At 40.1% G+C, this 15820-nt stretch overlaps 3 protein-coding genes across 3 annotated transcripts in view; 1 reads left to right on the top strand and 2 right to left on the bottom strand.

Moving 5' to 3' along the window:
• The window catches only part of LOC146473643 (E3 ubiquitin-protein ligase TRIM45-like), a 70111-nt gene extending 56088 nt beyond the window's left edge, over window positions 1–14023 (bottom strand). Inside the window, exons 1-2 of the mRNA XM_085118357.1 lie at window positions 13898–14023; window positions 11514–12835 (exon numbers count right to left, since the gene is read on the bottom strand). Of these exons, the coding sequence (XP_084974483.1) occupies window positions 11514–12835; window positions 13898–14022 (1447 nt within the window). The 5' untranslated portion in view covers window position 14023. The remainder of the gene's footprint in view (window positions 1–11513; window positions 12836–13897) is intronic.
• LOC146473640 (uncharacterized) overlaps window positions 1–15820 on the top strand; it is a 71949-nt gene that overhangs the window by 15880 nt on the left and 40249 nt on the right. The window lies entirely within an intron of this gene.
• On the bottom strand, window positions 1303–5613 carry LOC146473644 (E3 ubiquitin-protein ligase DTX3-like). Its single transcript, XM_085118065.1, has 3 exons — window positions 5535–5613; window positions 4675–4894; window positions 1303–4340 (listed from the first exon to the last, which is right to left on the bottom strand). Exons 1-3 carry the CDS (start codon window positions 5611–5613, stop codon window positions 4262–4264), a joined length of 378 nt encoding a protein of 125 aa, XP_084974191.1. The 3' UTR covers window positions 1303–4261.

The following is a 15820-nucleotide window of genomic DNA, read 5'->3' as shown; positions in this document are numbered from 1 at the left end:
TCATAGTGAGGATAGCATCGTATATGTTGGAGAAAGTAGCAAATATAATGAAAAAAAAAAAACAAACCCGCGTATATTCGATATAATAAGGAAAGCACCACAAATTATGGGAAAACCACCACATACAATGAAGACAATTCAAGACTGTTATGGCGTTCTATAGTTTCTACTAAGAATGTAAGAAAATTAATAACTAGCGTAAATTCAAATTACAAGCCCTTTTTGAACGTAGATATGATGAAGGCCTTAGCGTGACCATACAAATTTTTCCGTTGCTGATAAGTACTTTCATGCGGTGCTGTTTACTGTTGAGTGCATGGTGGAGTAACTTTTTCCACCTTGTTTCTATCGTATTATTAAAAACCGCGGTAAGTAGTTGCAAGTTGGGTCTGTGCATGAAATCCTACATTGAGAAAATTTAAATGAAGAATATTGGTCAACGCTTTCACCTAGCGTGTTTCGATTTTCAGTATCTTGCAAAGTCGACTTTGAATTTTCCGTACAATCGGGTATTTTTCCTCTATAGCCAGGGCAGTAGGTTGCACGGTGGCTTTGTAGTTAATAGCAGCTTCCTTGATCTCGGAAATTTTTCTTCGGTTCAGACTTAGTCACTTTGTTCCACTTGGTCTCCATTTTCTACCAGCAAAAAAAACAAAAACATTCTGATTGATAATCCGGTACTGAGGTCATTAGATTTCCCCATACCCTCCTCTCAAGGTATGACAGCAGTGGCACGTGAAAGACAATCCACCGTACCGGAAAAGATGGTGACTGGTAAATCACCCAACCCATAATTCTTAGCGTACGAAAACCCTAAAAATACTTACAAAAACGAACAAAAAGGCTCTAAAACTTCAAACCTAGCATACAGAACTTAGTTAGCCAGGGACGAATTTCGCCAAAAATATGGCTTTCTACGTGCTTATTGGCTGTGTAAGGTTCGCAGGTTATTGTGGTAGAATGTTCAGCCGCCATTATTTTGCGTGCGGTGCATTGATACCCGGCTTCCGCGTGCTGTCACGCAACCAACCTAATCGGCATTTTTAGTTTTGAAAGGGACGAAGCGGCGTAACCCTCAAGCGTTAAGAGGGTGAAAGCCTCGTTATTGACGGCCTTGCGCGATTGTTTATATAGTCTACGCCAGACCCCGATAGAGACTTAAAACAAGTGTCATCTTATTCAGCTTGCAGGAGGGGGGGGGGGGGGGGGGGTGGAGATCGGAAATGGTTTCACACAAATGCCCCCAGACTGCAGCAAAAAACTTAAAGGAGAAAATGTCGATCCACTCTACAAATGCTCGGAACCTTTTGTTCCGTGTTTATGACAAAATAATAAAGGCACTTGCGATAAGGCTTTGGAGTTATAATTAACTAATACCGAGAGCAATGACTGTTGGGAATAATTTAATTATACAAGATAAAAACAACAGTTGAAAGGGTGCTATCAGGCCAAATTATATTAAGAACATCGCGCAGAATGCCTATTGTTCTTGGGACATATACTTACTGCACAGCAAAAATTATAGATCTGTAATATTAGCGGTAAAGCGTAAACTGAATGACTGTCATTGGTCCAAATTTACGCGCGCACTGCCTCGCAGGGAATACCGTTTAGCTCATCAACTTCGGAGCGGAGATAAAAGACAAAGGCCTGACGAACTTATGCTCTTTCTATTGTTTTCTGATATACCTTCGCGCTGTGGCTAAATAAGTGCTTTAAACTAGTATTTTGACTTTCAGTAGTCTAACAGATCGAGGGGTTTTTCAAGACCGATTGATCAGCTTCACACTATTTTTTGCATAGGGCAACTCTTACCTTCCGCTAAGCCACGGCAAAAAAAATAAATCACTCGAACCTACGATAACTTGAATGCCGTCTGGTCGTGCGAAAATCGTGAGTTACTTATTATTGAAAAAAGTTAGCGCGCACATACGTGCCTTCGTATACCATTCTCTTTGTTGTGAAAAAAAAGAGAGAAGCTTTAACTAGAACATTCTGCTAAGAAACGTTAAAAGCTACAGGGTATTGATGGTAACAGTGTTACAGAACAACGTACTTCCAACATGCTCCCGAGCAGATTGCGCTAATCGGTAGCCGAGAGACAGAATACTTGATTGTAGAATTGCAAACACTTTGCTGGGTTGCCCACAAACTTCTCCGGCTCCATCTCCAAACTGCTTCACCGTTTAGTTCGAAGTGAAACATAGGGCTGTTTTCGTTTACAAAAGGAGGTACAATATTGATTAACAGCGGGTGGATCGGGTTTTCGAAGTAGCTCTGAAAAGAGCTCCCGATCGCTTACGTTTTCGCTTTCCTGGTTCATTGCGCGACAGGTTTTCGAATGAACCAGCTGTGTCAACAAGAACTGCTTCACCGTTTAGTTCGAAGTGAAACATAGGGCTGTTTTTGTTTACAAAAGGAGGTAAAATATTGATTAACAGCGGGTGGATCGGGTTTTCGAAGTAGCTCTGAAAAGAGCTCCCGATCGCTTACGTTTTCGCTTTCCTGGTTCATTGCGCGACAGGTTTTCGAATGAACCAGCTGTGCCAACAAGAACACTTTTAAAATTCGAGGTAATTGGAATATTTTACAGTCAAGTGGTTTTCTCGAGAAGACTATTGTTAGTATTGACATCCACTGTTATGCAGACCTGTGCTTATAACAACAGCTCTTCGACCCAAGACGCGCCATCTTCAAACGCAACTCCAACAGCTAGTTTTCAAACTCAAAAGGTGAATGGTTCCTGTCGACCTATTTTCAAAGTTGAAACGGGTCTAGTTTCAGAAAAGACCCATCTTTCATTTGTCGTGCGTGAAAACTTGAAAGGCCGTTTGGATTGTCAGAAAATCGCTTCTGAAAACGGCCCCCATACAAAAAAATGGCCTATTTTTGTCCATTTTTAAACGCAAAAAGCGAATCCTTACACCTTCTATATCCACTTCCTTTTCGGCTAAAATTGAAGATACATCCTTCTTCTGCCGCAAAGTTAAAGTGAAAGTTAAAGTTCTAACTCCAGGAAATCCGAAAAGTAAGTTTTATCAACCCTAGTTGGCTAATTTGGGCCCTTCTCTTATTCAGGCCATTACACGGCACGCACGCATTCGAATTTGCCACTTCACCGGTTATGAATAATTCATGATGTCCAGGCATTCTGCGCGATGACGTAACAATACCGCTGCGGTGATGATAAATTACGATGTTTAATCTAAGGTCATTTATTATCCTAATATTAAGTACAATAAAATGGATACTAAATTGTAAAAATGTACTTTACGGTTGCTATTAAATGGGTGAAGAGCCAATAGCAGTCTGAGTTTAAGAAATTATTAGTCATTGTTCTAATAAATTTTGCAGGATTATTATAAGCCTGACGACCTATAGACTGCAAGCAGTCTCTCTTTATCTCGAGAATCCGCGGGGAAGAACGGAAGATATTCGAGGGGCTAGTCGCCGGCTCTTTGAGCCGCTCGCGCGTGAGTCGCCCCTCGAATATTTTACGTTGTTCCCGCGGATTCTCGAGCAAAGGACTGAGACTGCTCACAGTCAAGACGACCTATAAAACGTAACAATCATATTCATCATAGTCTTAGATCCTCCTTGACCGGATACTAGTTATATAATGGCAGCCGATTCTGGATACATTTTTAAAGACGAAGATTCCTTATTTGTTCCACCGTTTTGAAAAAGTCATCCAATTAAACCGGATCAAGGCCTTTACTATAAAGGTGTTTAAACACTTCGAAAATTACAATCAGAGCTACTCATAATCTATATAATATCCTAACATGTGAAGCCGTGAGGTTTGACCGTTCTAATCAGTTAAAAACGATTTAGCAGAAACTAATTATTTAAAATTTGATTTAGAATTGCTTCAGTTCGTCTAATTTTCACTCGTTCGATAGCTGTTTCCCGCAATTTCAGTGATGTGAGTAAAGAGTTTTTGTCATACCTTTAACTAAATACAGAATTAACTTTACACTTTTCGTTGCAGCAACTCTACAGAATCAACAACAGTGATCATGACACATTTTCCCACAGTTTTTTAAGAACAAGATCTGATCACGTACGAATACAATTGAAAGCGTTTTTCCGGTAGAGTTAAAAGCATGACACGTGACCGTTCTAATCCAATTAAAACAAAGTTGGATGGAATGACAACGATATATAATTAATACTAAACGTAGACAGAGTATTACATCAAGCTAAAGACAGAGTTCTTCCCATTATTCTCATTGTTGTTAAAGAATGAGACTCTGGCGGGTCATCTTCTGTAAATAAACCCCTTTTCAGCCAACTGGGTCTTTAATCGATCGAGGTAGCCGGGGTCTGGATAGCCGTCACTGTGGAGAAAGAAAGACAGTTAATATTGTAGGATTTTGTTTCAAAATAGACTTTCGGAAGTTCCAAGATCAGTATAACTGAGCAATTGGCATGTTTTGATACTACTTCAAATGACTGTCAGTGTACATGGAAGCAAGTAAGCAAACAAGTAAGTAAGTTGGTGACTGGAAAACATTTACCAGTGCGAACTCCGAAAAAAATGTGTCTACGTGGTTATCATTAACCCACTCATCAGTCAAAAAGCTAAATTAAATCTTCAATAGGTAAAGGTGAATTTACTACTTCAAGGGCCGTTAATTATACATTAATTATAATTATAAATTAAGTACTTACATGGCTGGGCCTCCACATGAACTTGTTTTGAGTTCAAGGCCGTCACATACAATGCTATTCTCTGCTTCGGTAGAGGAAGACTTCCCAATGGTAAACATCCGGCGAGAATTAAACGCTAGCCTCAACAGGATGCATAGCTCGCGCCCTGCTTGGTTATCAGGAAGGTAAAATGTGCAGAAGAAACAGCAGTAAGGTACTCCCGGATTAGGATGACCCACACCTGAAAAGCAACAGAAAATATCTTAACCTGGTCGGTATTTGAACACCTACTGGCTGGCCTATTTACAGCAGATCTAATTACAATACAGAATACACCGTCTGTTTACAACTTTTCACATAGGAGAGCACGATAGGTACACTCTATTTGCGATGGACTAGCATCCCATCCAGGGGGGAGTAGCAATTCTCCGAGTTTTATCATGGTACAGAATATAAACGTCACAATCACAGGGTCTTTGTTTTTTTTTTCTTTATTTCAACAGCGATTTCATTTTTTGACCTTATTTTGCCTTGGAGTAGCAAAATGAAAACGTCCTTCCCAAGAGGTTTAGACTTGATTTCGATAAGGTAAATAGAAGTAACAATCAATAGGAAACGCCTAAGAGGCAATGTTCAACAGTTGTAGGAAGAAAAGATTCAAGGGAAACCCATTAGATAACAAGCTGTTTACCACACTCTTTAAGGTTAGTTCCTTCTCTCCTGCTGACGAGGGCCGGGCTGTTTAACACAGAGCCAGTACAATTTTATCGGGGTAGCAAACAATGTGGGGCATAGTTGGACCGTATATCATTCGCTCAAGAAACACACGCAGCAGCAAATTTATCCTAGACTTTATACATAGTTAAAGAGAACAGTGGTACTTTGAACGCCCCTGTCGAAGTTGCAGCTGATGATAATAGTACCATAATCTTCGTAGCCTGGGACAGTCCTCCAGCTCATGTGTCCAGTGGGCTGGTTCCCTTTTGAATACAGCACTAAGTTGCACAGAGGGCACAGACCAGGATGGAAATATTCATAACACGAGGGACAATAGTAGTGGGCTCCAAAGCAATTGCTTATCCAATCATCTTTATTCATGCACAAGTAGCATTTTGATACCAACGTTTCTTCTGGGCAATGCGGTACATCTGAAATTCAATGCGGAAAAGACTTGAATTGGTTATAGTTGATGGCGCCTTAAAAGATTTGTTTTCTTTCGTAAAGGGAGTAAAGATCGTAAAGATCAACAATGAATGTTGTATTGCTAGCACTAAGAACGCAAATGATGGATCAGAGAATTGACTCTGCATGTAGAAGATCTTAAGAGTGCCTGACTGTAACTTTCGAGAATCGCTGGCCAAGCTTGAAAAATCGAAACTCCTGATAATTTGCCTGAAGTTTACTTTTGGGGAACTATCTTCGAAAATATTATTTGATTGTTCTGGAAATTTTTAGTTTTCGAGAAATTTGGAGAAAACGAAATAACGGGTTTTGCCTCATTAATTATGCAAAAATCTCACTCAAAATTAGCCAAGTTCAATACGCTTGTGTTGAAACAGTACGCAACGCTAGAAAGCGAGGTCGGTTTTGAATAAGAGCATAACTCACCTACTTTCTATCAATGGGACCTACGTAAACTTTTGTAGAACTTTAGAGGGTTTTATGGCTCTTTGAAAAATTGACATTTTGAGGACTACGCGATGAGGCGAAAATTGAGTAACTTTGAAGGTTTAAAATGCATCTTGGTATGTCAGGTATCGACTCGAGAGGAACATTGTGATGAAGCTTAGGTCTTCGTCTTTAATAATACGAAATAAAAAATCTGGGCAATCAATGCACGCGCTGACGAAAACCAAAGTTAGCGAGGCTTCGTTAACAAATTTGCATAATTCGCAACTGTTGAGAAAATGCTATGTTGTGGCGACTCGGTGAAAACATTGACCCAGGCTATCTTCAAATGGTCTTTTTACCTCATATTGCATTTTTCTGTTTCTCTTTCTTGTTTAATAACGTGGTAGAAAAGGTCTGGACAAAAAAAGTGCGTGATCAGAAAAGAAAATATTTGCCAAATTCTGGTGGGAAATTTGCATAATGCAAATCTTTCAATAAAGTTTTCTGGAAAGGAATCTGATTGGGAAGGTTTCGTTAAGAGACTTTTTGACCGAAACACTCCATATAAAAGGAGTCAAAACAACGTTTAATAATTCGATTTCAACTGCGAAATCGCCATTTACAACAACTAGCAAAAATACCTTTATTTACTGGCATATGAGCGGTTTTGATGAAAATAAAACGTTCACATGACACTGGAATACACGCTTGTCATTGAGTGGGAAAGTTAGACATAGATCAGAGTCGTCAATGTGAATATTATTAATTAAATAAGGTTTGTTTACTGGAATGCTTTTACAAATGGCCACCCTTTTTCAGTGACCTTCCAAATAATGATCACCCAGAAGCGGGTCATTAAAAAAACCCTCTCTGTTCGTGTTGTTTGATACTGTACCTTCGCATGTGACTGTAAAACAAGGTCAGCGGGCACGCCATATTTTAACGTAAATACTGGTATGAAATTTCACACATACACGGATACACGCTTCAAAATCTGTGTGCTAATTTCAGTTTAACAAAATAATAACCTACCTGCAGTCCACATTGGCTGTAGGGCATGTATTTATCTTTGTCGAATGTCAACCACAAAAACGCGGGTATCTCAGTGACACTGTATACACGCAATGTCTACTGCATACATCACAGGTAGCCGAAGCTCTATGGCCTTTGTTTGACCTTTATATTTTGATGTCACGATGAGTGTTACGGAATGGCGTAAATTATTACGGTTTGTATGGGAATTTACGAACATGTTTTGGAGTCGAAAGTAAAGGGCATGGATTGAACAAAAATTGCTTACCTTGTCCCCTTGATCTCTTGCCATTGTTTGTGCGCCATATTTTGGCCATTTTAGTACGATTCCAGTGGGTTTTTAAAGGTTTGCTGAACATTTCCCTCGCTCTATATCCTGCTATATATGTCCCCAAAAGGTTGGTCACTTCAGTAGCCATAGTTTTCGTTGCAACGTCAACAAATGCGGTCAGTATAAAGCTGAGTCGCGGACAAAGGATGATGGCGGACCACGGACTGGGTGTAAAAGAGATACTAAAGAACGGACTATGGACTACGGACTGGGTATAGAAGAGAAACTAAAGTAAGCGGTGCACTACGGACTACGGACTACGGACTACGGACTGGGGTTAAAGAAGAACTGAAGTCTGAAAATCATATCTTTCTTGTATTCATTCTCAGTAAGTTTAAGATGTATCAAATCAAGTTTCGGTAGTTGTTTTTGTCCCTTTATTATTTTTTTTTTGGAAACAAAACAAGGACTGGAAATAAAATAGTGAGGATCGACAGTGCAAACATAAAATCACGCTTTATCTCAGCGAAACAGCTGGATTTTTAATACGCGCTGAAGAGAGCCGTCATTTCAGTTTTTAGCATTCATCTCAGGGTTCGATATGGTAAAAACTGGCGTGATTAAATGCGCAAAAGGATGTTTGATGATCATGATCGTGATCAGCCAACGAGCCCACGTGCACAATCATGAAGATGTCGTACATAGTCATGTATGCAGTAGACATTGCGTGTATACAGTGTCACTGAGATACCCGTGTTTCTATTGTTGACATTCCAGGCCCGTAGTAAGGGGAGGGGCAGGGGGGAGCTTGAGTCCCCCCCCCCCCACCCCAGAATTTTTGGAGGTTAAAAAACAATGTGCCAAAAAATGATAATTAAAGCAGATTAATGTTCACTGATCAATCAGTCTTAAACTCTGATGCTGCAAGTGCCTTTTCACATCCTTCAATAATTTGTTTACTACCTGTCAGTTTCATTCAGTTTGTTTTTGTATACAACGGCAACGAAGCACTCCTACCTTGTGAATCGGAAATAAGAACCAAAATGGATCGAAATCAACCAACTGCAATCTCAAACCGTGAAAGCATCCGCTCATTGATAGCAATAAAAATGCCCTTAGTTTATAACATTTTAGTATTCGAGCGTTGTCGAAAGCCACACAAATATGTCCTCTCAAGAGCAAAATTTTCCTGCAGTCGGATTCTCCGGCTGCCCGATTCCAAATTTAAAAAGAGAAAGAAAAATTTGTCCTCGTTTGTTTACGTCCTCCTTTAAACGTGAAATTAGGAAATTTCACGTGGTAATTAAAAAAAAAAAACCGCTAAGAAATGTACCAAAAAGTGTGACGCGGGTGAAAAGTTATTACATGTAATTTGCTTACTAAATCTACTGCTCTTTTTTATGTTCTCGTTGCATCTTAAACTCCCTAATCTATCTGTTTTTTGGGATGACGGGACGGGGGGCGGGGGGGGGGGGGGTAGTTTTGTTTACCCATTTTACTCAACCCCCATAGTTATTTTAGCCTTGCTACGGGCCTGCATTTGACAAAGATAAATGCATGCCCTACAGCCAATGTAAACTGTGGGGCGTGCAGTCAGTCCATAGTCCGTAGTCCATAGTCCTCCTATCCTAATACGAACTTTATGCCCACCCCGTGGTCCGCAGTTCTTCGTCTGCGACTCGTGTTTTATAATGACCGCGTTGTTAACTTTGCACCAAACTGGTACCAAACTGACCACGATTTTGGGGATATATATCTATAGTAGCATACCGTATAGAGAGAGGGAAATTTGCAGCGAACCGGAAACCCGCTGAAATCGTACTGAAATGGCCAAAATATGTCACACAAACCCTGGCAAGATATCAAGGGGACAAGGTAAGCAATTTTTGTTCAATTCATTCCCTTTACTTTTGACTCCAAAACACGTTCGTAAATTCCCATACAAACCGTAATAATTTACGCCATTACGTAACACTCATCGTGACATCAAAATATAAAGGTCAAACAAAGGTCATGGAGCTTCGGCTACCTGTGATGTATGCAGTAGACATTGCGTGCATACAGTGTCACTGAGATACCCGTGTTTCTGTTGTTGACATTCGACGAAGATAAATGCATGCCCTACAGCCAATGTGGACTGTAGGTAGAAACTAAGTTATTATTTTGTTAAACGGAAATTGGCACACAGGTTTTGAAGCGTGTATCCGTGCATGTGTGATATATCATTCCAGTAATTACCTTAAAATATGGCGTGCCAGCTGACATTGTTTTTCAGTCGCTTGCGAAGGTACAGTGTCAAACAACACGAACAGAGAGTTTTTTTGACTGATCCAATTCTGGGTGATCATTATTTCGAAGGCGAACTGAAGAAGGTTGGACTAGCTATTTAGAAAAAGCATGCATTCCAGTAAACAAACTTGATTAATTAAAAATATTCACTTTGACCGACCCTATGTCCAACTTTCGCATCTCATTTGACAAGCATGTATCTTTTAAACGTGATTCAAGTGTCATCTGAACGTTTTATTTTTATCAAAACCACTCATATGCCAGTAAATAAAGGTCTTTTTTCTAGTTGTTGTAATTGGCAATTTCGAAGCACAAGTTGGTTTGTGGGCACTACTGAGTTGTAAGACATGTCGACAGCTACTGACGTGACGCAGGTAACGCCATAGCGAGTATCAGTTTGGCACTATTAATTTAAAGGTTGAGATTCGACAATAATTGGTTAAAATCGAATTATTGAACGTTGTTTTGACTCCTTTTATGTGGGGGGTTTCGGTCAAAAAGTCTCTTAACGAAACCTTCCCAATCCGATTCCTTTGCAGAAAGATTTATTGGGAGATTTGCATTATGCAAATTTCCCACCAGAATTTGACGAATATTTTCTTTTCCGATCACGCACTTTTTTTCCAGACCTTTTCTACCACGTTATTAAACAAGGAAGAGAAACAGGCAAATGCAATGTGGGGTAAAATAACCATTTGAAGATAGCCTGGGTCAATGTTTTCACCGAGTCGCCACAACATAGCATTTTCTCAACAGTTGCGAATTATGCAAATTTGTTAACGAAGCCTCGCTAACTTTGGTTTTCGTCAGCGCGTGCATTGATTGCCCAGATTTTTTATTTCGTATTATTAAAGGCGAAGACCCAAGCTTCATCACAATATTCCTCTCGAGTCGATACCTGACATACCAAGATGCATTTTAAACCTTCAAAGTTACTCAATTTTCGCCTCATCGCGAAGTCCTCGAAATGTCAATTTTTCAAAGAGCCATAAAACCCTCTAAAGTTCTACAAAAGTTTACGTAGGTCCCATTGATAGAAAGTAGGTGAGTTATGCTCTTATTCAAAACCGACCTCGCTTTCTAGCGTTGCGTACTGTTTCAACACAAGCGTATTGAACTTGGCTAATTTTGAGTGAGATTTTTGCATAATTAATGAGGCAAAACCCGTTATTTCGTTTTCTCCAAATTTCTCGAAAACTAAAAATTTCCAGAACATTCAAATAATATTTTCGAAGATAGTTCCCCAAAAGTAAACTTCAGGCAAATTATCAAGGGTTTTGATTTTTCAAGCTTGGCCAGCGATTCTCGAAAGTTACAGTCAGGCACTCTTAAAGTGCTAAGCGAACCAATAATATTCTTACTGAGAATTTTGTGTCCCCTACAAAACCAATAGCCTGATATAAGGTGTCAACGTGACACTTAGGTTAACATCTCCTAGTACCCTACCCACCCTCTTTGCACCAAATGCCCTATTCGTTGTATGCCTGGAGGGAGGGGAGGGGGGGGATAGGGTGTGACTTCCATAAGGACCGATCACCAAGGACATCAGCTTTCATTACAGAAAAAGTGACCCAGGAGAATATCAGTAAGAAAGAGTAAAATTTTAAAGAGTGCGCCATTGTATGACAAAATTTCAAATGAAACTCAGTATTCATACTTGCTGATTGTCCTCTGCCTTTAACTCCTTGCTTGGATTTTGAAGCTCTTTCTTTCACTTTTAAACCAAACGGACTGCCCGTGATAGCTTCGCCACCAACTGTTATGGTGACGCTGAAATCTCCTGCATCCTCTGGTTTGTAGGTTACTTCGTAGAAGCCATCTTTTGAATCCGTTATGCTGGGTTTTGCGACTCTTCCGGTCTGCAACGACTGTATGTCAACATCCACTTCGTCAATTTCACTGTAAGTTGTCTGGCCTTGCCAATCCTTTGTGACAATTTTAAAAGTGCAATCTTTGCCTTGCAAACCATCTGTCAAACCCTTGCCTTCCGCAATCGATAATGAGGGATCAGTACTTGTGACAACTAGCCCTCCTAACTCATTGTGTATGTTAGACAAATCAGTTGGATAGTACTTAACCTTAAAGTAATTCATCTCGATGGGACTGATATCTGACGATGATAAAAGTTCTTTAAACCTTCGTTCTAATGTTTCTTCAACGTTTAAAATCTCAGGTAGATTATTTCGCTCGAGAATATCTTTGCCAAATTCCAAGCTGCCATTTATATCCATCAGTTTCTCGTCCACGGCGCTCATTTGGGTCGAAACTTCAGTTTGAAGACTTTGTTTCCGCCTCAGTAACTCTTCAGTCATCGTTGATTCATGCTGGTGAATCAAACTTATGAAGTGTTTAGCGACTCGGCGGACTTCATCAGTCGCTTGATCGATGCTGTTTTCCACTCTTACTCTTTGTTTCTCCAGGGTTTCCTTGTGGTTCTTCAAACGACAGCTCATTACTTGAACTTCTTGCATTTTAACAGAAATTTCTGACTTCTTCTTTTCAAGCCCTTGCTCAAAGGAAATTTTGTTGTGGTCGTGATGTTCCAAAATGGCGCAGTCGCGACATATGCAAATTTTGCAGTGATCGCAATAATACCTCAATTCATCTTCATGCTTTCTACAAACGTTTGTCTTCCGGGCGTAATCTTGAACATCTCTTGAGTTAAACTTGCCAATTTCTTTAATATGATGATCCCTGAAGATTTTCCATTTTTTGTGCGCCTCGGCACAATCTTCACACAAGAAGCAGTTACAATTAAAACAATAAACTTTTAACGATTTCTTTTCTTCACAGTTCCCACACTGCGGTGAATCTTCTTGCCCCTGTCCGCTGTAAGCCTCCACAATTTCGACCAACTGCTTGCAGAAGAGGTTAGATGGCAACCTGTTTATGTCGTTGTTAGGACATTCGGTGATATAACGGCAGGTCGGACAACTCAATTCTCCTTCACGCTGCTGTCGCAACCAAGCTTCCAAACACCTCTCTCCTCCGCAGAGGCTCCGCTGAGAAAAGGGAGTGCAGGCGTAAAATTCCGTGGAAGGCGACGGCGGGAGCCTCTGCCAGAAACCACGCCCAATATGGCTGCGATCCGGGGGAGTGTAACTAGGGTGGTGTGCGTACTAATGTCATGAAAATGGCGGGTGTTTGTGAAATTGTCATGTTGCGCGATGTGGGAGATTTACTCACGAAAACTTACCTACATGCTTAGAAATCGGGGAAAGTTTGTTTATCTCATAATGACTGTTTAGAAAACGCTTTTATTTTGCTGTGATGCCTTGAATCATCACTACAAGAATGAAATTCAAGTTTCACGAGCGGCGATCGTGTGGAGATAAAAGAGTGCATGCAAAGAAATGATTTATTGAGGAAACGTCTGCCAGCTGAGACCAAACAAAAACTGTCGATTCGGTCTTAAAAGAGACTAGAGCAAGTAAGCTTAATGTTTTAATTAAAGCGTATTTTTTTTCTATACTCCGAAACGACCAAACTTGATATTTTTATCTTGTAAACAAGTTTAATCAGAAGAAGTTATAATGATCTTTCGGTGATTTAATTAGCATTTAGTTCTCACGGGAAGCTTGTTCTGTACTGTGATGAAACAACTGTCTTTAAAATAAGGTTATAAAAGGCTAAAAGGCCTTTCGAGCCCAGAAAAAGCAATTATTTGTTCGTGACTATTGTTGACTTTCAATAAGCGAAATGTACTAAGTCCACTCTCCACGGGTTTCAAGGGGGGCTTCGAATACAAACGATTTTGCTTTTTTCTAGAAATTGTGAATTCTCACCTTAAAATTAACGACCGCAAACTGTAGAGACAAAGTAAATGCTGACTTCCGCCAAGAATGAAACTGTCAAATTTAGAGATGACCGAGAAATCTATCAATGTACAAGAAAACGACAAGGATGTACAAGAAAACGACATGCTTCTGGCAGAGGTTCGCCGCCAAGTCAACTCTCTCAGCTTTTGCGCCTGCACTCACTTCGTTCAGCGGATACAAATAACGCCCCATCGAACCTCTGCGGAGGAGAGAGTCCAAACACGTCTTACAGAAGGTGTGGAGACATTTTAGTATCTTCGGTTCTTTAATCTCACTAAACTGCTTTTGGCACACAGAGCATTCCAGTTCCTTCGTAATATCGTCGAAAAAACATTTACCTCGAGCCATGGCTTATTAACACAAAGCGCACAATTTTAGAAAATGGAGCACAGCAATTCTTGGAAAAGCGGAAGTTGGCCACGCTCGTACCAAGGGCCTCTCGGCTTTCGTTTTGAATTGAAATTTGGGATAAACAATGTAATGGACTTTTTACTGAAGGAAAGGGAACGGGTATGAGGTGTACCGTTTGATATTTATACCGAATGCCGGGAGGGCAAGCGGGATTCGTAGATGTTGAGGTTAACCAAGTACAGAAATTCGGAAAGTAAATTTGCGTTGTTAAAAAATCAGACCGTATAGTCAACATATTGTAAAAAAAATTACGGCCGTTTTTCTAATAGGGAGAAAGTTTCCTTTGTTAAAGGCAAAAACAGTTTTCAACGCAAATTTTAAACCGCTTGAGCATCGAAGTGGCTCTTGCCTACTACATAAAAACTCAGTCAGTCAATCAATCAATCAATCAATCAATCAATCAATCAATCAATCAATCAATCAATCAATCAATCATTCAATCCACCATCCATCCATCCATCCATTCATCAACAACACAGTCAGTCAGTCAGTCAATCAAATAAACCAGGTATTTAAAATAAATAGCATCAAAAAGTTGTCAGTCAGCAGTCAGCATTGCACAAACGGAAATGGAACACTAGTTCAGCTGTTCAGCAACAAACCGCATGGGAGACATGTTGACTTCAGGGCATGTCACACTAGGTAATTTTTCGTTCATCAAACTGGAAACCTTTATATAATTGATAAAACCCTTTACTTATTCTCTCGATTTTCAGAAAAGAAAGAAAACAAGTGCCAAAACATAAACAAGCAACACAAAGCAAACACATCTGGGCATTTTAGTTATTCCGCGTTTCCTACTCACATGGCATTGAATTTCTTTAAGCCCGACCTCACCTCCCCCCGCCATTCAGACACGATTTATTCACTATTTGAAAGTGAAAACATCTGAGGGTGGGAAGGCTTTCGGGCGAACGTCCTTAATCAAAAGGAGTGAAAAAGGGTCCTTACTAACCAAGAATTATTTCAGCTCAACCATTGCTTGAAAACAAAGACGTACAGATGAGTTTTAATCCACTGACTTTAATGGATATATCCCCAAATAAAACAAAACCAAAAAGTACATGTCTGGTTCCTTCACAACATTCTTCAGCTACTGTTCATGGGGATTACTTTTCTAAGCACTCTAGGGAGTCACGCACGAGAGATTAGACTGGATGTAACCACCTCGTGGTCATCACTCAATCAAATAAATCGATATCAAATCAATCCGGCTGCGTGTTAGAGCAAGCGAACAAAAGCTATTTTAATTGCTTATCCCTGACTAAGCTATCGATCTACTTTGGCCCCAGTATCCCGTCCCCGTCATCCAACAGGTGTTACACGTATGACACGGTACAAAGTAAATGTGGACGTCTCCTGCCATGGTTTGGGGTGTAAGGCACTATTTGGGCTTATAAAGAATCTATCCATTTATTTTTTTCAATTCAAACCACGCAGGCAAAGATGATAGAATCCTTTCACACGTGGACGTGTTATTGAGTTGTGGTATGGCTACTTATTTTTACTTTTGCTTCTGTATTCGGAGACCATGCTTGGCAGCCGTAGGAACGAGCGCGATTCTAGTTGCGATTTCATATCACTGCTCAAAAACCAGATCGGTGTGTGCACGTGGGCTCCTAGTGGTTTAATGCTAGTTTAAAATGGTCAGATTTTTCTGGCAACTTTTGCGATCAATAGTAAAATCTCAAAGCATGCATTGTAAACAAACAAGACTTTCCTTTTCTTTTTTTTT

Source organism: Pavona decussata, unplaced genomic scaffold (genome assembly GCF_977016875.1).
Source record: "Pavona decussata unplaced genomic scaffold, jaPavDecu1.1 SCAFFOLD_93, whole genome shotgun sequence".
Taxonomy (NCBI): Eukaryota; Metazoa; Cnidaria; class Anthozoa; order Scleractinia; family Agariciidae; genus Pavona; species Pavona decussata.
This window is presented reverse-complemented; position numbering and strand designations above follow the sequence as displayed.